The 20,887-nt window shown below is 37.7% G+C and overlaps 2 protein-coding genes across 2 annotated transcripts; one reads left to right on the forward strand and one right to left on the reverse strand.

Annotated features, from left to right (window-relative positions):
• The first annotated feature begins 583 nt into the window (after window positions 1–583).
• On the forward strand, window positions 584–3,527 carry clec3bb (C-type lectin domain family 3, member Bb). Its single transcript, XM_033975803.2, has 3 exons — window positions 584–719; window positions 910–1,008; window positions 1,751–3,527. Exons 1-3 carry the CDS (start codon window positions 623–625, stop codon window positions 2,155–2,157), a joined length of 603 nt encoding a protein of 200 aa, XP_033831694.1. The 5' UTR covers window positions 584–622; the 3' UTR covers window positions 2,158–3,527.
• Window positions 3,528–3,546: 19 nt separating this feature from the next.
• LOC117378952 (CUB domain-containing protein 1) lies at window positions 3,547–20,410 on the reverse strand. Its single transcript, XM_055225482.1, has 12 exons — window positions 20,205–20,410; window positions 16,153–16,371; window positions 15,282–15,614; window positions 13,294–13,497; window positions 12,379–12,723; window positions 12,075–12,287; window positions 11,242–11,598; window positions 9,384–9,581; window positions 8,264–8,620; window positions 6,913–7,269; window positions 6,151–6,232; window positions 3,547–5,356 (listed from the first exon to the last, which is right to left on the reverse strand). The coding sequence occupies exons 1-12, from the start codon at window positions 20,266–20,268 to the stop codon at window positions 4,846–4,848; spliced, it is 3,240 nt and encodes a 1,079-aa protein (XP_055081457.1). The 5' UTR covers window positions 20,269–20,410; the 3' UTR covers window positions 3,547–4,845.
• Between the last annotated feature and the right edge of the window lie 477 nt (window positions 20,411–20,887).

The following is a 20,887-nucleotide window of genomic DNA, read 5'->3' on the forward strand; positions in this document are numbered from 1 at the left end:
TAAAAAATTGTACTCAAGTAGAAATATAGTTACTTTAAAACTCAAGATAGTACCAAAGGGTAATTGTATGGAGACTATTTTTAAGATGTCAAATCAGATGTTAATGAGATTCTTTAAAGGTGTAACTTTTCAGATGGAAAGTCTGCCACCTGATTATCTCCATGAAGAAAAGGGAAAGTTATTGGTAAATTCTGTGGAGAGGCAAGCCCACTCACAGTAAGAAGGCATTTTTCAAAGCAATTAATGTCATAGAATCAAGTTAAATTCATAATGTGTAACAACTCTATCAAACCAAAAATATCTTCATAGAGACTGGCAATGCACTTTTAAATAATGCAAAGACAGATATTTGTCACTTATTTGACTTTTGCTACTTATACATTTACTCCTATAGTAGGTAACCAAGACTTTTACTCAAGTAAAAGTACTCTTACTTACTCAAGTATAGGTGTGGAATGTTGTCAGAAAGTTGTATTCCTTTTTTAAAAGTTACTCAAATAAATATAACTTTAACCACTGCTGCCTGGGAGGGTGTGACAGGCAGGCGCACAGAGACAGAGGCGGGATATAATAAATTGAAAGTCCACGTTGAAGCTGCCTCAGAAACTGAAAAAGACTAAAGATGGAGCTAAGAGGAGCGTGTGTTCTGCTGGGGCTGCTGCTGCTGCTGAACAGCTCTGTGCAGCAAAACCCAATCAAGAAGAAACCAGTCAAGAAAGGTACAGTGATATCTGGATATGTTTAAACATAATTATATAACAGCACTCTTGGCTAAAAAGGCTGTTCTATTTGTCAATTTTAGAACATATGGCTAAAATATACTACAGAAACAAAAATATAATCTAAATAATATAACGTTGCCTAAATCAACACTGACAGCTTATAACTGTATTATATGTTAATGTTTAGATGTGACCAAAGATTCAGCAATTGAGAATCTACAGAAACAGATCAATGACATCGTCCTGGAGATGAACTTACTAAAGGAGCAACAGGCTCTCCAAACAGGTGAGGCAAATATCATCTGTACTTTACCCATTATCTCTATCAATAAATCTAAATATATTGCATATGGTTTATAAATTATTGCCATAGTTTCCAAATGTGATGGGATTACTATGTCCTTAATATAATCCCACAGATTTGTAAACATTGCAGTAGTTAGACGTTATACTTACAGGTACAAATGTACATTTTCTGGTGCAAATCTATTCCTACTCCATGGTAACTGATAAAGGAGGTTATTGTTTTTCTGTAAAGTTCCACAGTATGGCATTAAACTTATTTATGTACATGGAGAGTGTGAAAAAACACCTGCATTTTAATATATATTTAATATGGATACATTTAAATCAATACTGTGGAAAATAATAACATCTCCATGAGACGTGCAGATGCCTGACCATTCGAAAGAAAAGTTACACAGTGCACCCAAGTATTTAAAATTTTGAGAATTTTTAACTAACTTAATTTCAATTTCACAAACTGAGCAGAGATTTAAAAATATTTTCTTAAGACATTACCTTTATTGCTCTTTCATGTTGAGTTATGTAATGATGAACACATGGAAGTCCACACTGAAATCTGCTTCTGTAAAAGTAAAACGGGTGGATTGCGTGTGTAGTTTGTGAACATTTTAATATTGGAAGCACATGTCAAACCAGACCCTTTTGTCCAACATCACGTCCTGTCTGCTTATTTTTAATTTGCACCCGTAATATTAATCTAACATATTTCTTGTCCTTATTAGTTTGTTTGAAAGGCATAAAAATCCTCAACAAGTGCTTTTTGGTTGACTTGGTGAAGAAGAGGTACCACACTGCCAGCGAGGACTGTAACCAAATGGGAGGGGTCCTGGCCGCACCTCTGTCCAGCTCTGAAAATGACCAACTTCGGGACTATGTTCGTCAGAGCTTGGGGCAGGATCAGCAGATCTGGTTGGGAATCAATGACATGATTACAGAGGGGGACTGGATGGACCAAACAGGGGTGAAAATCACATACAAAAACTGGGACATGTCCAACTATAGGTCCCCCCAACCAGATGGAGGTATGTCCCAAAACTGCGCCGTCCTGTCAGCAGCGTCCAACGGGAAGTGGTTTGACGAAAACTGTCGAGAGGAGAAAGCCTCTGTCTGTCAGTTTAACATTGTCTGAAAATATTTGGGGTCAAGAGTTGTACAACCGCATTTTGTAATAAGACATAGTTTTACAATGTAAAAAAATCTGTTATTTTTGTAATTAAATCAAAATTTAATTTGCTGAATTTTGTAATAAACTTTGTCAACAAATTATCTATTGCATTTTGAGTAATTCATATTGAAAAAAATATTACAAAGTGCAGTTTTATGACTAGAACTGAACTAGATCAGTGTAATGATACTAAAATGTTAAAGTCAAAACCACAATAGACAATACAATGTCATTTTTAACATGAAATATTTGTAGTTTCTTTTATATTGACATGTGGACCAATATCGATGAAGACCTTTCTAAAAGAGGTTATGAAACATCCAATTTGCTCTGTGATTTTTGATTTTTTGGCATTGCCAAAATTTTCAATACTTGTTTTAGTATCATTTGGTAATAGTATGTGAAAAATTAGAATACATTTAGGAAGTTTTGTTACATAATCTAACATTATTACAAAATGTGGTTGCACAACAATGAGTTCACACCAGAGGCTAAAGTGTCCAGGAAAATTCATAGTCTATCAAGCTCAATTACAGAGAATTAGATACTGTATTACAGGATAGTATTATGTGTAACCTGCTAATATATGTGTATGTTGACGATTTAAACAAGTGATTCAAGATTTTATATGATTGCAATTACAAAAGACGCAATTCTCAAACCACTTTTGCCTTTAGTGAAGTCAAGGTCTTATTTATTCTCCACTTAATGCAGTTCTAGCACTTTCTGTACTCTTCACTAATTTGGCTGACGTTGTTTCAAAGCAATTGTTTTAAAGTTGAAACCAAAGTGAACTGTCTAAATGTCACTATGATTTATATAATGAAGAAGTGAGGTGTAATTTGGTGTCCTTTTGTGGTTGAAGAGTACAGAGCACATGGTTTGGTCTAGAAGTGTCCTTACTGTTCTTAAGATTTCTCTTTAAACGCTTGATTAAAAAATTTAAACTGTCTGCAGTGCCAAGTGTGTTAAGATGTTGGCATCTTTCACAACTGGGATTAAAAGTAAAATAATCCACAGTACAAATCCAAAAACTAAAAAACTGAATATTGACAATTTTCTTATATTAAGAAAATGCTACACAATTTGGAATGTTTCATCTCTCCAGTCCAAACATTTACCAAAACAATATTACTGCTTTAGTAACAAAATCAAACTAAAAGTTCTGAAAAATGTAGACATCTCAGAAATATCCCAGTTTGGCAAATCTAAAAGTACTCTTGTTAAAATATATGTATTTATTAGTTGCATGGAGTCAACAACTCATCTCAGTTCAATCTTATGCTATGCTTTTTATGTACTTTTCAGTGTTTTCTCAATAAACTCTATAAAAGCTGCCGTTTGGCATTGGGTGTCTTGTTGCTAAAGGAAAAATCTAGAAGATTCTGAGAGCGAGTTCATGCAAGTAAATGCAAATGTAAATTTGGTTTTCATATTGTTGAGAAACACACGGCCCTTTTATGGTACATCCTGGTTTGGTTTCCACATTGGATCTGCAGTCAGCCCAAAACCTCATTGTTTTCATGTTTGAAATTCATTTGGTCAAAAACGTACCACTACCTTAAAATGTAGCCTTTGAGCGCCAAGGACAACAAAATGTGTCAGTAAAAAAAACAATCTTAGACATTTATTCCAAAAACTAAAATTATATTTACATAAAACCAAAAATGAAACTAATATTGACATTATAAAAAAACAAAAGTCCCTTGTTCCAGGAAGATTTAATAAAACTAAACATAATTTTTTTTTAAAATCACCTAAATACATTCAAAAAGTCCACAGCTCAATTTCAGTTTCAGTCCTACATCAATGCATAGGAGTGTAGAAGAAAACATTCCTCATATTTTAGTAGTTCAATTCAAGGTGTATAAGAAAGTTTCAGAAACCATTTATTAAAATGTTCATAATGTTTTTAGCAAATTTGATACTCAGAACTGCCTCGGTTAAACAAAGTGTGAGTGAATGGTCTCTGTCAGTCTCTAGCTACACCGTTGTCCCACCCAACATGATTTTGGGTCAACCTAAAACTGATGTCTACCTGAAAACATAATCATTGATAGTTTATGCAATTAGTACGAATATAAGCATTATTCTAGAATATAAGTTGTTTTCATTTTTTTAATAAATAAATAATTATTATTTCAAATTATGTTCATCTTTTGTCTCAGATATAATTGGGGACTGATCAGGATTATAAGTCAATAAATTATTAGTCTTTCTGATAATCACGTCCTGCACTACCTCTCATAAAACTAGATAAATCCTTTAAATTAAATGAAAAGGCACTGTACCTCACTTTTAAACTTTTAAACAATTAAAACTGGACCACTTTCCTAATGCATTTTTAGCACCCAGATCATTGAGCACGGTGAGTTTATAAGCGTATTTCACAACATTCAGAGGCCAGAGTCGAGTTTTGCTATAATTTTAACAACTAGTATGCTAATAGCGCACTTCCTGGTTGGCAGAGGATAAAAAGAAAATGTCATAATTAGATGAGGACAGAAAAAGCGATGTTTGGACAGCTTTTACAATATATCTGTACTAGAGCAAAACAAACTTAACTTGACATGAAAAGGCACTTTAAATTGAACTACTAAAACAATTCCTTTATATCTTAACCTGATGTAGAACTGTAGATGGGACGTCCCGCTACAGCTCCTCTGTCACTGTGTCTATGGGCGGCTGTGGGTCCATATCCGCCCCTGATAACCTGATAGTGTTAAAGTCTCCTGTACTTTTGAACGTATACAACTCATTATCCACCATCCTCCGGTCCTGAAACCCAAGACTGTCCTGTCTGTCTATGGGAGTCCGTGGCCTGGGCGGGATGAAGCTTTCAGAGGGCTTCAAAAAACCCCGGTACTCGTCCAATTCTGGCTCCAGGTCCGGTTCTTTGATGGTGGGTAATGCTGGTGTGTCCGTTGGTCCAGTGAAGGTGTGGTAGGAGTCAGTCTGGATGCCCTTAAAGTGATCAGACATGGAGTCTGCATAGCTACCGTCCCCAAGGAGATGCCCATAAGTGAGGGTCTCATCGATGGAGGCGTAAACATGAGAATCGTTGTCTGAACGAGATTTGGAAAACGTGCGGTCGCTCGGGCGGAAGATGTTGCCTTTTCCGATGTAGATGGAAGACTCATTAGACATCTTCTGCTTCTTTTTCCTAGTATGGAAAACAATGAAATGGAAAAAAGAAAAAGTTAATAATGTAGACCTGCTTGTTTGATTATGCAGTTTAAAAAGGTGCACTATGTAAATTTTGGGGAAGGATCCGTCACCTGCTTGTTACCATGGTGATGTTTTTGTTTTGTCTATAGTATTCTGCAGTATGGCATCTAACTTATCTATGTCTCCAAGGGGACAAGCAGGTAAGGCAATCAGACCAAGTAACAGGTCAGGTCCATGTGATCCCAGTAATCAGAAAGTATGTTTTTAAAGGCATTTTAATTTTGATCAGTAAAAAAAAAAATTTATGTCTGTGGAACATTCCAGTCAGGCAAGCCAGATGGGCAGACCCTCCCCCAAGTTACATAATGCACCTAAAATCTTACTCCCTAGTGATGATTGTGAAAGTAGTTGTGATGATCCATGTAGTATGTAAAATCTATTGTATGTTATCTGTGCTATAGTTAAGCAAAGAAAGAAAATAAACATGTTTTTGGCATCTGGTTCAACCAAATCGAATTCTTGTCTGTTTCAGAGGTACCTTTACTTCAATGTAGAGCCTTCTAAATTAGTTATTTACTGAGATTGAGGGAGACACGTGCACATTCACCAGAGTACTTTGACTAAACTAGGAGTTAACCCAAAACTAAACCTGAACTGAATCAGGACTAAACCAGGACTAGATCAGGACCAAACCAACTCAAAAGAGCACTGAACACAGCTAGATTTTGAGGCCTGCATTTATAAAAGTTGCAGTTCATCATAACTAGTGATATTTTCTGGTGCACTCACTTCACCATGACGCAGACAACCACCAGAATAATGAGGAGCAGGAGGAGCGCCCCAGCAATTCCCAGAACAATGGCCAAGAGATCTGAGGAGACAGTACATACAGTGATCAGTTTAAATCAATCAATTTGAATCCGAGGTAATATCTGTCAAACAATAGACATATTAAAGAAAAAGCCATAACATGTACTTCTGGTTAAAATGACAATACGATTCCGAAACCATGGATGCCATAAGTCATTCACTAAGCACACGTCACATCATAGAAACCCCTCTGGGTGTAATGAGTTTTAGTCATAAGATTTGTCAACCCAAAGTTAGGAACTTATTATGTATTCTGACTGGACATTCCACTTGAAAACCAAAACATGTAAAAATACATTCACATAATTCCACAAGGTTTAAAAGTTTTCATGCACAATTGTTATCAGTAAAACCAATATTTCAAACAATATTCAAAAGGTGCACTATGTAACTTTTCTGGTAGAGTGCCATTTTCCTGTCGTCATGGAGATGTAAACATGTCCATTTTCCATTTATGTAATTATCAATTACAGTTGTTTTTATTCCCAATATCTCCTTTAAAACACAACTTACTCTACTCTAAGCTGCTCACCTCTCCACAGATCTGACCTCTGACTTAACCATGACATCACTTGGCCCCAGGCTTGTCTCCACACAATAAAATCTCCATGGACACAAGCAAGTGGCAGATCCTCTACCAGGAAAGTTACGTAGTGCACCTTTAACTAATAAAATACTTACTGCTTTTCTTTTGCAGTACGATTTTAGTCACTGCTCCAAAGTCTCCCTCCTCTGGCACACAGTTGGACATGTTTAAATAAAAACTGTAGGGCACAATCAGTTTTTCGTCCATCATTTCATCCTCTCTTCGGCTCATCAGCTCCTCTTCGTATCCGAGCATCTGCACTGTGATACTGGTGTGGCGGTCCGCACATTTGGGTTGGCTCACATTAGGGAAGTGGAGCAGGGCCTGGTAGTTTCTGGGCAGAGTCATGATCCAGGAGACGGTGGAGGATCGACTCATCCCCCTTGGCCAGTTGGGGGTCCCCAGGAGGCTGGGGGCTGTGGGGTCAGGGGTCACTCGGTAGATCATGGTCTCTGAGGAAAGAGATATGTTCTCTTTATAATATATTCTCAAAGTTGTGAGGGGAATAACGGCTACAAGATACTTTAAACTGGCCCTTTGTCTTCATTCTGGCTGTGGATTTTTTCTTGAGATAACATGCTGCCCTCTTGTGGACATTTAGATAAAGAAAAAAAGGCAGAAAATGTGATTCAACAAAAAGTGAATCAAAACACTTCAGAGAGAAATACTGCATATATGGACTGCAATATAAGCATACTCAAATCAAAGTGTAAAACTGTTACGTTATTATAAAGTAAAATAGAGCTATTTGCAATTACGGTGCCAGATGAGAGGGGAGAATTTTGTATTTCATATGGACTATTCAGGTACTATAACATTTACATTTCTAGACATAAAATGCATTAAACCTTACTTCAGATCACCAATCCTGCTGTGCCGCCTGAGAAATTTCCCTTGTCTGTTCTGGGATTATCCAAATATTCTTTCCACATGAGGTTTTACTTATCAACATGGTTGTGAAGGAAACAGTTAGGCTGTTCTACCCACAATGAAAAATAAAATATTCAACTAAGATTATTTAACAAAGTAAAAAAAAAAAACATGTGACTGTTGCATAGTTTAGCTTCAGGCATGTCAAAGCATGTACAGTGTAACTGATTGACATTTGTGTATTCAGAAACTAATCCTGCTGTATAGCCTCCCCCCTCATTCTTTTCTACCAATAAGCCTATTTGAGCAAAGTTACAAAATAATATATACACTACAAGTCAAAAGTTTGGCCCCTTTTTTTTTTTCTTTGTTTACCATTTCTTCTCTGAAGACAACAAATATACGATGCAAGATATGTGGAAGTATGCAGCAAAGAAAAAAGTCAAAGTTGAATAACTCTCAAAGTAGCCACCCTTTACATTGACAGCGCTGCAAACCCTTGGCCTTCTTTTTTTGTACTATTTATTTTTCTCACCATGTTAAACAAGTCTGTAAGTAAAATATAACTCATCTTACCTGATATCTCTGGGCTAAAGGACACATTGAGGAAGTGTCCCTTGTATTTTTTTAAGTCATTTGTTTTGACTGTTATAGAGATGTTGGTGTGGGCCTGGACTTTCTGAATGGGACCGTTAAAACAGAAGTCCCCCATAGATACACCCTCGCTCTCCTCCAGGTGCAAAGATACAGGCCCTCTGCACTCCTGTCCCACCAGAGACTGCTTGAGGGTCCCGGTAGGGGAGACCAGGTCCACAGTGCCGTCTTCAGGCATGACGATTTTCCAGGTGGCGCTGTGGAGGGGCATAGGCAAACAGGAGTCCAGCTTTGGGGTGGTGAGAAGGTATTCGGGACAAGAGGAGTAGTCCTGGCATTCTGGGGACAAAGAGTCAATGGGTTACTATACACTGCATTGATAATTTGCAGTGACATCATGCTGGGGAGTAGCAGCATGTATGTCTGTGGTGAAATGTTCTGCAGTTGCCATGGGGACATAATGCACACATTAGCAAACACTGCCACAAAGTTTGAGATTATAAATAAATACATACAAATATAAAATGGATTTAAACAATGCAAGTGTTCATGGTCACATGAACATAGGTTCAACAAAAAAGGTCAGGGTGATTAACTGAAAAACAGTTGGCTAATGCTGGTTAGCTTGTGATTGTGAGGTTATTCAAGAGAGACTTGTTTACAGCATGAATCAGCTCAGATGTTGCAGTTCTAAGAAAGTCAGTTAAATGTTAAATGTTAATTAAATCCCTATTTCAGGGCCATGGAGCAACCTTCCTGGGAAAGCTGGGAAAAGCTGGCGGTATTGCAGGACCTTAAAGTTTTTTCTTACAAATAAAAAAGTTGCATATAGGCTACTGGAATCTGTTCTTGGTTGGTTAATAACTGCATGTTGATCAAAAATATTCCCCAGATACACAAGAATGTTAAAAAATTTTGAATTATAATTGTAATTGAACTGTATTTTATGTAGCAAAATTCATATTTTTAACTGCTGCTGTTGGATTTTAGTTAACTTCTGAACAAGACAAAGAAGACATATCCAAGTAATGTTGATTACCAAATAATTTAACTCAACAAACAAACCCATTTACAAAAAGAAAAAAACTGTCCAAATTCTCACCTATCACTTGAGTGGTCGTGAGCTGCAAATCTTCATTGGGACAGTCCAGAAAAGACAGTTTCCCTTTGGTTCCTGATGCCACATTTATCTTTGTTTGGAGTTTAGAGTCAAGGGTCATCTCACAGTTTGGATCAGAGCCCACCTTCTCAATCTGCAGTGACAATGACTGCTGTGTCGACAGGTCCACTGTGCACAAAACTAAAAAAAAAATAAAATAGAATTTAACATGTAGTCATTATATTTATATTGCAGTGGTCCCTTGTTTAATGTATTCCCAGTATCCCATCTTAATTGTTCACAGCAATGAGCCTAAAACTGTTAACTTTTAGTAGAGGTTTTGCCTTCAAACCACTGCAGCATTATTTCCTGGTTTGCAAACAATTATAAATGCTTTATAATTAGATGTAGACCGCTCACAGTTGTCTTAATTGGACCGTACGTGCTCCTTTTACTATATCTGTTCTGTGACGAAACAAATTTCACTATACTGCATGTTAAAAATTGGGCACAATCCCTTAATTAAAACTAATTAGATTTTTTGCTGCAATTTTAATAAACAACAATTGGCTTGATATTTAAAAAAAAAAAATCCCCCAATCAATTTTGGTAGTATTAATTTCAAAATATATTCTGCTCCAAAAGTTATGTTATGTATTTTCCTGTGTTCTACCTGGATGTCCGCTCCTCATCACAGACACTTTAAAAGTTCAGGGTTAGTCCTTGTAGAGTTCTGTTTTGTTGCAACAGTTTTTAAGCACCATTTGAAAGTTTCCTTGTTGATGTTTTTGGCCTGCGGGTCAGTTAGACTGAATTTGTGAATTTATCTGTTTTATGAATATTCCAAAATGACATCATCACTGAGGCATTCTGGGAGAGTGACGTCGGAGAACTCATGCTGTAGTTGTGCATCCCAGGGACAACAAAATCCCACTGCATTCCTCCTCGTCCGGAAAATCGCCTGGATAATTTGGAGTGATGAAAGTTGTGTTTGATACTCCTCTAGGCAGGTTTCACTTTGAGTATGGCCACCTCTGGAAAACAAGGAGGTTGAGATTCAGAGTTTTTGTTTATATACAGTATATATCCCAGTTCAATTAAGTGTTGTAAGTTTCTTTAAGTTCCACCATGTAATTTCCTGGTGGAAGGTCCGCCATCTCCTTATCTCCATGCAAAGTTATTGCTTTGCCTGGAATGTTCCCTTTTTCAATTCATTGCTACACCTGTCTCCGTGGTGATAAATACATGTAATGCCATACAGTGAAACACTGCAGACAATTCCAGCAATTCCATCTCCATGGAAACAAGAAAGCTATGGATCCTATACCAGGAAAGTTACACCTTTAATAGTGAAATATAACCTTGATGGATAACTTAAAAAGAATGTACGTTACTGTTACTAAAATTACAGATTTCATACGATATACTGGCTTCGTAACTTTTGCATTAACTAACATCTCCCTAGAGAAAGGTTAAGGAACATTCCAAGCAAAGCAATAATCTATCCCCATGGAGATAAGCAGCTAACAGAAAAGTTACATGGTGCACTTTTAACAACATTTGGAAATTTTAGCAAAAGTTACTGAAAAAAGGCTAATGCACGGTAATAATGTGAGAAGCTAAATTAGCAATATACAAAACAGAACAAAACACAAGCCTTCAAAACATTGGTTTATGAGTAGTAAAAAAAAAGATATTTATTGCTACTAAACCAAATACAAAACTAGACAAAACTGGACCTTTCCTGTTTTAGAATGATCTTCAGCTTTATCAGAACTAGTAAAAGACCACAGGGTAACATAATGAAAGTAGAGTTTGAAATTTTAGTATTGTGACAGCACTACATAAATTGTCATCTTACTGTCAGTCTGAGGCCCATGGCTGAATTTGAAGTCCACAGGGTCCAGCTTTCGGTCTCCAGGCACCTCCAAAAACATACGCCCCTTGTACCGGACCAGAACAGAGGACACAGCGCCCTCCTTACAGAACGTCCCGATGGTGGCAGGTCCCGTTCGCAGATAAGTGACCACAGAATAGGTGTGCTCATCCGGACAGGAGTGCTTGTTTGGGATCTGTCTCATTCCGGGTTCAGGGAAGTTCAGCTGGAAAGCCTGGGTCGGGACCACTTTGAGGTCCCAGATGAAAGTCCGGTTAAAGTTCGGGAACATGGAGTACTCTGTCTGGAGGATGTCGCTGGAGCAAGAGGTCTTTGCACAGTCTAAGGAAAAAGAGATGGAGATTGTGCAAAAAAAAAAAAAAAAAAAAAAATGAATAGTGGCAAACTATATAGTTCAACAGTACAATTCTTAACTATTTTAGTTATAATATCTGGTTGAACTGAAAGGTGCACTAATCTCTCATATTAGCCCCGGACACTACACCTTTCTATGTAATCTGTTTTTTTTATATACTCTGGAAAATCTTTAAATAAATCATACATAAAAAAAGAAAAAAACTAAAAGGTGCACTATGTAACTTTGCTGGTGGGGCGGTTTGCCATCGGCTTGTCTCCATGGAGATATTATTGTTTTGCCTGGAATGTCAGATCTGTAGAGAAGCTCACAGTAACTAATCCTGGCTTGGTAGTGTGATCTCCTTGTCTCCATGGAATCAAGTTACATAGTGCAACTTTAACAAGAATATGATTTTTCACAGTTTTATTATTTTATAGAAGTGCAAAGATGACCCTCTCACCGACGTCCCTAATAATCTCGACAGTGAAATAGTCCTGGGGGGTCTTGCAGCTGAACTCCACAGTCACATTTCGGGGGTCCCTCAGCACCTGTTTGTGGGTGCATGTCTGTTTGGAGTCTTTGGTCACACACACGTCACAGTCCGGGCCGTGGGGGTCGCGTCTGATCGTGACCTTTGTGTCTGGGTCTGTGGTTACCGTGAGCATTCGACTTCCTGGAGAGGAAAAAATTATTTCAATGTTAAAATTAGTCACACATTTAAATGGGATACTGCTGTTCATTCATATTTTACAATTTTTTCATACCTCTTTTCGCAGCGTTGGCCCTGAACAGTGTCAGGGGCAGGTCTTGATCTTTTGACACTTCCAGAATGATGTTAGTTTGTCCGGATTGGTAAAGAGAAGACAGAGAGGTACCGCGACAGTAACTGCTCTTTATGGGGGTCCCATCACTTTTACTGGAGCTGATAAAGTATTGAAAACCATCGGGACAGGAGCCAGAAGTCTCTTCTAGTCCTGATTCGGGGAAATCCAGAGTTAGGACAGTTTTTGGGGGTAAACTGATGTCCCATGTTAGGGTTCGTTTGAAGCCCTTGAAGAGATCCAGGTCAATCTCTGCAGCATCAGGGGTACAAGATGACTCTGTGCACTCTGTAGAAAAAACATACAAACATTTACAATAATATACAATATAAAAAGTTTAATGTAACAAAAGGAGATTTCACAATTGGAAGATCATTATAGTGTCAAATTTGGCTCGTTGGTTTGGAGTGGTCCTGTTCTAGTCCTGTTCTAGTCCTGTTCTAGTCCTGTTCTAGTCCTGTTCTAGTCCTGTTCTAGTCCTGTTCTAGTCCTGTTCTAGTCCTGTTCTAGTCCTGTTCTAGTCCTGTTCTAGTCCTGTTCTAGTCCTGTTCTAGTCCTGTTCTAGTCCTGTTCTAGTCCTGTTCTAGTCCTGTTCTAGTCCTGTTCTAGTCCTGTTCTAGTCCTGTTCTAGTCCTGGGACCAGTTTTATGGATCCACACAGAAAAAAGCTATTATAATATAGTAAAATATCATTAGAGTATGTTATAAAATATGGCTGAAACAAATGTACCAAAGCGGGTACCAATACACTGTATATTTACAAATTGAATGTAAATACTACTCAGGATAGACATAGCAGAAGTGCAGGGCAATAGCATGAATGGAGAAACATTAACCTATTTTCTCCTTTAACTGTACCTATGTTTTCTGTGATCTTGACGGTGTAGACGTCTTGTGGCTTGGAGCAGCTGAACTCCAACTGAACTTTGTCTGCATTTGTTATGGTCCTCTCTGTGTTGCTGCAGTCACCCCCAGTGCACACGTCACACTCAGGGTCCGATGGTTTTCGGGTTAGGACCACCTCTCTCCTGGGACCAACACTGACCTCCATTGTTCTGCCCTCTGGATGCAGGAAAAAATGAAGAAAATTATTCTCATGTTTTGATGTGTTCAGGTGACACTTAAAGTTGGACAAAACTGCACAGTATATTGCAATCTACATACTTTTTCAACTGTAAACACATCAATTATTTGGGTAATACAATTTCCTTTGCAAACAACATAACGTACTATTTTTATGTTTATTAGATTAGCAGTTTCATATTTCAGTCTTCTCTCCAGTAGCAGGCCGTCAGGGCCAGCAAAGCCTTCTCTGCTGGCCTAAACCTACTCAGAAAAGTGAATTTATTTCATCTTATTTCCATAAATATGTAAACAAAAATATTCTCCATTCTCTTTTCTCTTTATGTCATATTCAATCCACTTCGTTGAGTGGCTTCCAATGTTGTTTATTGTGAAGTTTTTATCTAATTATATTTCAGCTAGCTTGTGTTGTCAGGCAAATTTCATTTTCCTGGAGCCTTCAAAATAAACAGAGCAGGCCCTGTCCACTGTAAGTAGACACAGACATAGTCAGCTTCAATAGCCAATCTCAATCTCAATTTTGCATTTCAGGGCAAGCTAGAAGGTCTTATGCAAGCTGGACATGTACGTGTCCTGTGACTGGATACACATACACATACGCACTGGTACAGCGTGAAAGGCGGCAGTTTGCAAAATGTCAAACTAAACCCGGAGATCCAACAGCTATTGTTGCATTTTTTCCCCAATAATGGCCGAAGGAGGAGAAAAGATTGATCTGGTCATCATTTCAAGACGAGCAACTATGAACGGTGGATCACCCGTGGATCACAGCTTCCAAGAAACACTGGAAATTTTACTGTTGTTGTACGTCTGGGCACTTACAAGCTACGGTGCATTTAAAAACGTTTGGAGACATTCGAGTGGACCTGCAGCTCAGCGAACAGGCAGGTCCACAATGAAAAAGTGAGTTTATAATGTTAATAATAACATGGCACATTGAAGTCACCTCAGTTAAAACTGCACTAAAGTTTGTTCACTCTCTGCTGTGCCACATTTTCAGTTATTTGCTGTTGTATAGCCTGTTAAAAAATGAAAATGATATGTTTACTTTGTTTTCAAAGAATAGTTTGTTTTGTTATTGTCTGATTGGTGTCTTATATGAAATGGCAACATTGCGCAGTTTATTGGACAGACTTTTTAAAGCTCACATAGTGTAATTTTGATGGCATTTTGTTTGGCATCTTCAAATCACATTTTTATTTTTCATTTTTGACAGTATCTGTGAACATAGTTTCCTACTCTTAATTGTGAATGCAATGCTGCTTATTGGTTTTAAATGCTTCTGAAATTAAGTGTTGCTTGACTGGCCTATATTCAGGTGATGCTGTAATGTGTAAGTGGGACGTCACTGAAGGCCCAAGGGTGAAATGCACGGCCCGCCACTGCTTCTCTCAAATGTTATTGCTACTGAATCTTTAAAATGTGCACTGTGAAAAGAAGCCTGATTTCAAAATATAAAATTTCATCTTAATTTTTTCCCCAAAATCATGCCTTTATATTTCTGGTACTAAAAACATGGAGCAAATCACCTGCATTGGTTAATCTACAGTGGCTTTGAAACACAAACCATTGTTAATAAAAAAATTTTTAAAAGCATATACTCCCTCTACAACGTAACTTTTGTCTCACATTTTTATATATTTGCATGTATTATGATTTAAATAACTGGGAGGATTTCTTCCATAATCAAGCAGCTGTATGATCATCTGTCCAATAATAATAAGCCTCTTATCAAACCATATAAGTGACATATATTGACTTACTTAAAGGCACTGCTGTGAATGCTACCGGCTGCACTGTTGTCTTTGGATCCACTACAAGTTGCACAATCGCTCCATTCGTCACCTCTAGCACCTCAATCGGACCTCCTCTGCAGAATAGCTCCTCCGGGCCGGACTTTGACTGGGACTGGGACAGGGACAGCAGAACCCCGTCTGGACAAGGCTTTTTGGTTTTAGACAGTCCTTTTCCCTGTGGGTCCAGTCTCACGCTGGTCTTTGGAGGTGCAGTGAGCTCCCAATTATAAACGCGGGGGAGATCTGAGAGGAGGTCTTGAGCTGCTGCAGACACAGGGCTGCAGGAGTCTTTGGTACAGTCTGGGAGAATAGGACAATTTTACATTCATCCAGGTTAAGGCCACACAATATATTGCAATCAAAACCAAAATTTGAGTTGGTTCTATTATCAAATCTCAAAGTTTGCAATTATTTAGACACTCCCTGCATTTATACATTTTCTGAGACCTCAGGCACAACTTACACACATTACACAATTATGCATAAATCAATAAAAATAAGTAAGTAAGCTAATAATGAGGGAACATAATTATAGCTAAACGCACATAAAAGTTATGTAATCTTTAGTCCAATTCTCAGTTACTAAATATATTCACTTTCAACACTTATGAATTCTGTTACATCTATTTTTCATTTTTACTTGTTATTTCTGTGATAAAAACTGACACCCTCAAAGCAAGACAAGCCTTCATCATTCTCATAACCAACAATTCACCCCTTTATCTGTGACTGAATTTCCCAGAGCCTCAAAACAGAAGCAGTTCGTTATAAATATGTAAATGAGCTCACACATGGAAGTGCTTTAGAGGGACATAAATAGTCTTGGTGTGAATCTCACCAATTGTGTGTGTGATGGCGACAGAGAAAGCCTGCTCTATGGGCTTTGAGCATTTGAATTGTAGCTTCACTTCCTGTTCAGGGGTCAGGGAGCGGGACTGGTGGCAGGTCGTCTCGGTGGCATTTACCCCGGTGACCTCGCACACTGTACACTCTGACTGAACGGTGGAAATGGTCACGAAGGATCCATTGTTGGGGCGCACCACTGTTTCCAAGCCATCTGAAAGAGCAAGAGAGCAATACAAAATTAAATCTATACAAGTTACAAGTAATAAGATGTTTTATTTAAATAAAATAACGTGCTATGCAAATAAAAGGTCATTGTGTCACTATGGGAACTTTGTAGAACCTGCTAACCCTCTAGTTTAGTCCTCTACAGACTGAATGCATGTGATTATGTTAATATTTCAGTCTTATCTTAAAGGCATATGCTCATAGGAGCTAAAAATAAGAGAAAGCAGCGCAATATTTACTTTAAGAAGTTCCGCAAATTGCTTCTGAATGGAGAAAGATCTATATATATCCATTTAATTGTAATATTAAGTCAAAAGCATTGAAACTATGTGATCAAAAGTGATACCAAGACAGTCATAAAAATAAAACGTCAAGAGAATATTCTAAGAAGATTCTTTGAACTGTACAGCAAACATGTGGGGCACAGGTGAATACTCCAGCTCCAGCTTGAGTTTTGTAACTTGACCACAATAAACCACAAAAAAATTTCAAAACAATATCAATCAAGTGAGATTACAAGTGAACCTTTAATACAAGAATCCCATTTTTAGAGCATGTATTTGTAGAGGTATAAACTACAACTTTTACACAGCTTTGCAGACACAGGACATTCAGTTCTCCATAGAAGACAACTGTGCTGTGCCATTAGTAACCAAATTCAATGTGCACAATGTAACTTTTCTGGTGAGAGGTCTGCCACTTGTCCCCATGGAGATATCAGGCTATATTCCACAGTATGACATGAAATGTAAACTATCTATCAAACTATAAATGTAATCAATCTATTAAACTACATTCAATTGCTATAGAAATACTTTGAAAAACATGCATTAATTTTTTACTTTGAACCTGACCTAGAATGTGGCCTAATGACGTCGCTGCTTGTCTCCATGGACATAGACAGATTTAATGCAATTCTGTGGAACATTTCAGGTAGAACAATAATATCCCCACAGGGACAAGCCGATACTGGAACCTCAACTAGAAAAAGTTACTTAGTGCTTATTTAGGATTTCAAGTCATTCACAAATTTGCCTTTAATCTGTTTTGTTAGCCACTTTAGTTTGAAAACAAGAAATGTAACATGATAATAAATATCTTTTCTAATTGGCCACTTCAATCTTTGTTGAATGCTAGGGTGACCACCTCAAATAGTTATAAAAGTGGCGCAAGTTGTGTATTGTTGTGGGACATTATGGATAATGACAGCTACAGTTTCAATTTTATTTCTCAAAACACAGACAGTGATTGGATTAGACCTCAATAGTGACTGTCTACTCCAGTTCCTGAAATTTTCCATGCATGTTTCCCATAGACTTTGAGAAATTCAAATATTAAAGAGTTCAAAGGCATTGTGGAGGCTACGTGATAACTAATATCCATGATGTGGTTGTTTTAAGTCCAATCCAGATCCAGGGGTTGGGCGGTCACTATTGAGCTACATAGCATGTCTGCAGGGATGCACCGATACAGATAGTAGTAGAATATTGATGCCGGTACTGAAAATTTTGATGGACCAGGTATCGGTTATATGATATCGGTTAAATCAAAATTCTAGATAGACCTTTAATTGGATTGACTATTTACAGGCTGATTTTAGTCTAGAATGTCTCATAATGTTTAAACTTTTATTCATACAAACCTGTTCTGTAGTTATTTGAAGCATAAGTAACAGCTACATAACACAATAGGATGTGTGTATTAATTTAACTGTGTAAGAAAATAAGTGCCATTTTCTGTCCGTACACTGGTATGGGTTAATATTGGGTAATGGGAAATACTTAAAGTCAAAGTATCAATATTTGTATCGGAAATGAAAAAGTTGGATGAGTACCTCCTTAATGTTTTGTATTTATCTGTAAATCTCATATTTTTTATATTATTCTTTTGGTACATGAAAAAGTGGAACATTATTTAATTAGAATGAGAAATTATCCTCTATTGAATGCCTATTGGTTAACAAAGCAACCTTTGCTTTGCTTAGATTTTCCTATGCTGTTTGTCCTCTAAATATCGTTAAAAATGTCAGACAGCATTTGTGCTTGGTCAGTGTTTTGTATTGTGCAAACAGTACTTGTAGTAGGACATACCTGCTGCTGTTTTCACTGCTCCCACTTTAAATAAACCGATAAATCCCATTGACTTTTCATTACAGTGACTCATGCGATTACAGTGAAACATGCCTACTCGACATCCGGCGTGGAGCATGGGCAACAGCTGAAATTTAGATACCTGATACGGCCTCAGTATAGGACTGGATCTTAACAATTGTCAAAGAACATGTTCATGACTGCAAACAGCTGTGAACTTGTAACAATAAAGCTGTTGTTTATTTAGGCCATAGGTTCCTAGATTCTAGTTGTGAGATTATTTCAACAGAAAGTTAATAATGAGTTTGCCACTACTACTAGTGTAACTTAAAACACTTACTAGCATTTTTTCACAATAATGATGACAAAGGACAATACTGTGGGAATTGTAATAATTTAAATAGAAATTATGTATTAACATGTATTTTATGTGTCAAAATGATAAACTATGACTGAATGAACATATCTTATCTGATATGCCTAACCGTTACCTGTGCTGTTACATGATTTGCATACAGGTGGAATTGAACAGTAAGAACAAAACTGACTTTCATTATCATAATTAATTACTAAAGTTTGACAAGATGTTTGGATTATGCTTAGCACACAACTTGATTAGGCTTATTTGTTCAACTTGTTATACAATAGCATCCAAAATGTTCTTCTCAATAACCAAATACAACCACTCCACTGATTTGACACTTAAGTGACATTAACATTTCCAATAATAAATGTCTCTTAAGTATATCTGTTCCATGTTGCCTGATATGTCAAAATATATCCATTTACCAGTATCTATGCCTCCAATTAGGCTACTCCTCATTCTCCTTTGAAGCATGTATGGACTGCACTGACAGTCACAGCACCTGCACAAAATCTAGGTAAAAGGTAAACAATATGGCGGTGTTAAATGTCCTCCAAACACAACATAAAGTTTCCCACAGAAGCCATGTATCATCGTGGTCGTGTTGAGTTCACCGTCAGTGGGAGAAAGAGCTACTGCTGTGGCTGATTGTAGCGGTGCCAGTTTCGCATTATAGCAGATTGGCGGTCAATCATTGATGAGATAATGATGAATTCAAGCCAAAGGGAAGCTCCATAAACGCCTCATCATAAACCCTTGAAAATGGAGGTCTTGGAAAGAACTCGGAAAACGCTGCGCCTAATTCCGCTCCACACACCCACTCAGCAAGCCCCAGTGCTTTCATCCAACGCAATCAATAATAAATGATGGAGAATTTATGTCAAGTACTGTCCTCTAGTGTGAGTGAACAGGGCTTAAGCGGGCAGACCACTTCACAGCATTGTATCATTGATTAAAATGGAAATATACAAGACTATTACGCACAGTTTGGGCATGGTGAAATTGTTCTTGGCAACTTTTTGGTCCAATTAAATTTCGCAACGATTTGGCTATACTGAAGATTAGGTTTTGGGACGTTTCAGACCACTTAAAAACATTACACATTGATTAAAATGAACCCCCGTTATCGACGAGCAGAGTTACAAGTGCATGGTGCAACTTTGTGAATTGAAATTATGATTTATTATACATGTTTGTGCGTAAAAGTATCACAAATTCACCACTAATATACAAAGTGATGGATTAATATGTTGTACTGTTAATTTCTGCGACATAATTAGTTTTTTTTTTATTCATTTTACCGCTGAATCAATGCAAAATGAGGTCACACTGTGAGACTACAACAAAGCAGAGCACACTTCTTACCTGTTGCGCGCAGGACAGCTAGCAGCACCAGTCCAAAAAGCGCTATATTCCAATAAAACCGCATTGCAAACGTAAAAAATCTATCGTTTGAGCTGGAAAAGTGGTGGATACGACACTTCAGAGCATGGTGTCGGTGTCTTCGAAGCAGAAATCCCTCACATCCCCGGACCAGCCTCGTCGGGAGCTGACAGTTTGTTAGCACTTCCTGTTTGTACCTGTACGGCGCTACGGAGAAGGGCGTGGTCCAAAAGACGTCAAATAAGAAGTCGTGAGGAACCTGTTTCAACTTGAGTGCGGTTGGTAATAGTAAGATGAAATGGAGGAGAAAAATCCGAGAGTGGAAACTAGAGACTGGGATGGCGTGTGCGTGGATAATTGGAGGAGTCCTTAACTGACTCGTTGCGCGCACAATCTATGCCCTATTTTTATAAGCTCCACTTGGACATGCCAGAAATGTTTGGCATTGAACAGTGGATCCCCCAAATGCGCAAAAAAGCAGGGAGGGGAAACACAGCGGGACATAACCTATCAGAGGATGACCAAAGTGTATATTTAAAGCTGTCCCAAGAAATTATATTTATTTCTGGATTATTCGTGACTTACAAAGACCTACATTTGTGTAGGCTTTATTACAATTGATTTGTTGGAGGCAGAGTATTTATTAATAGCATATAACAGGCGTA

The sequence above is a fragment of the Periophthalmus magnuspinnatus genome, chromosome 11, assembly GCF_009829125.3.
Source record: "Periophthalmus magnuspinnatus isolate fPerMag1 chromosome 11, fPerMag1.2.pri, whole genome shotgun sequence".
In the NCBI taxonomy this organism is placed as follows: Eukaryota; Metazoa; Chordata; class Actinopteri; order Gobiiformes; family Gobiidae; genus Periophthalmus; species Periophthalmus magnuspinnatus.

Coding starts and splice junctions, on each gene's coding strand:
- clec3bb (XM_033975803.2), top strand. CDS start 623: ATGGAGCTAAGAGGAGCGTGTGTTCTGCTGGGGCTGCTGCTGCTGCTG. Junction 720..909: donor GAAGAAACCAGTCAAGAAAG/GTACAGTGATAT, acceptor GTTAATGTTTAG/ATGTGACCAAAGATTCAGCA. Junction 1,009..1,750: donor GCAACAGGCTCTCCAAACAG/GTGAGGCAAATA, acceptor TGTCCTTATTAG/TTTGTTTGAAAGGCATAAAA.
- LOC117378952 (XM_055225482.1), bottom strand. CDS start 20,268: ATGCGGTTTTATTGGAATATAGCGCTTTTTGGACTGGTGCTGCTAGCT. Junction 12,288..12,378: donor GGCCAACGCTGCGAAAAGAG/GTATGAAAAAAT, acceptor TTTCCTCTCCAG/GAAGTCGAATGCTCACGGTA. Junction 5,357..6,150: donor GTTGTCTGCGTCATGGTGAA/GTGAGTGCACCA, acceptor TTTCCATACTAG/GAAAAAGAAGCAGAAGATGT.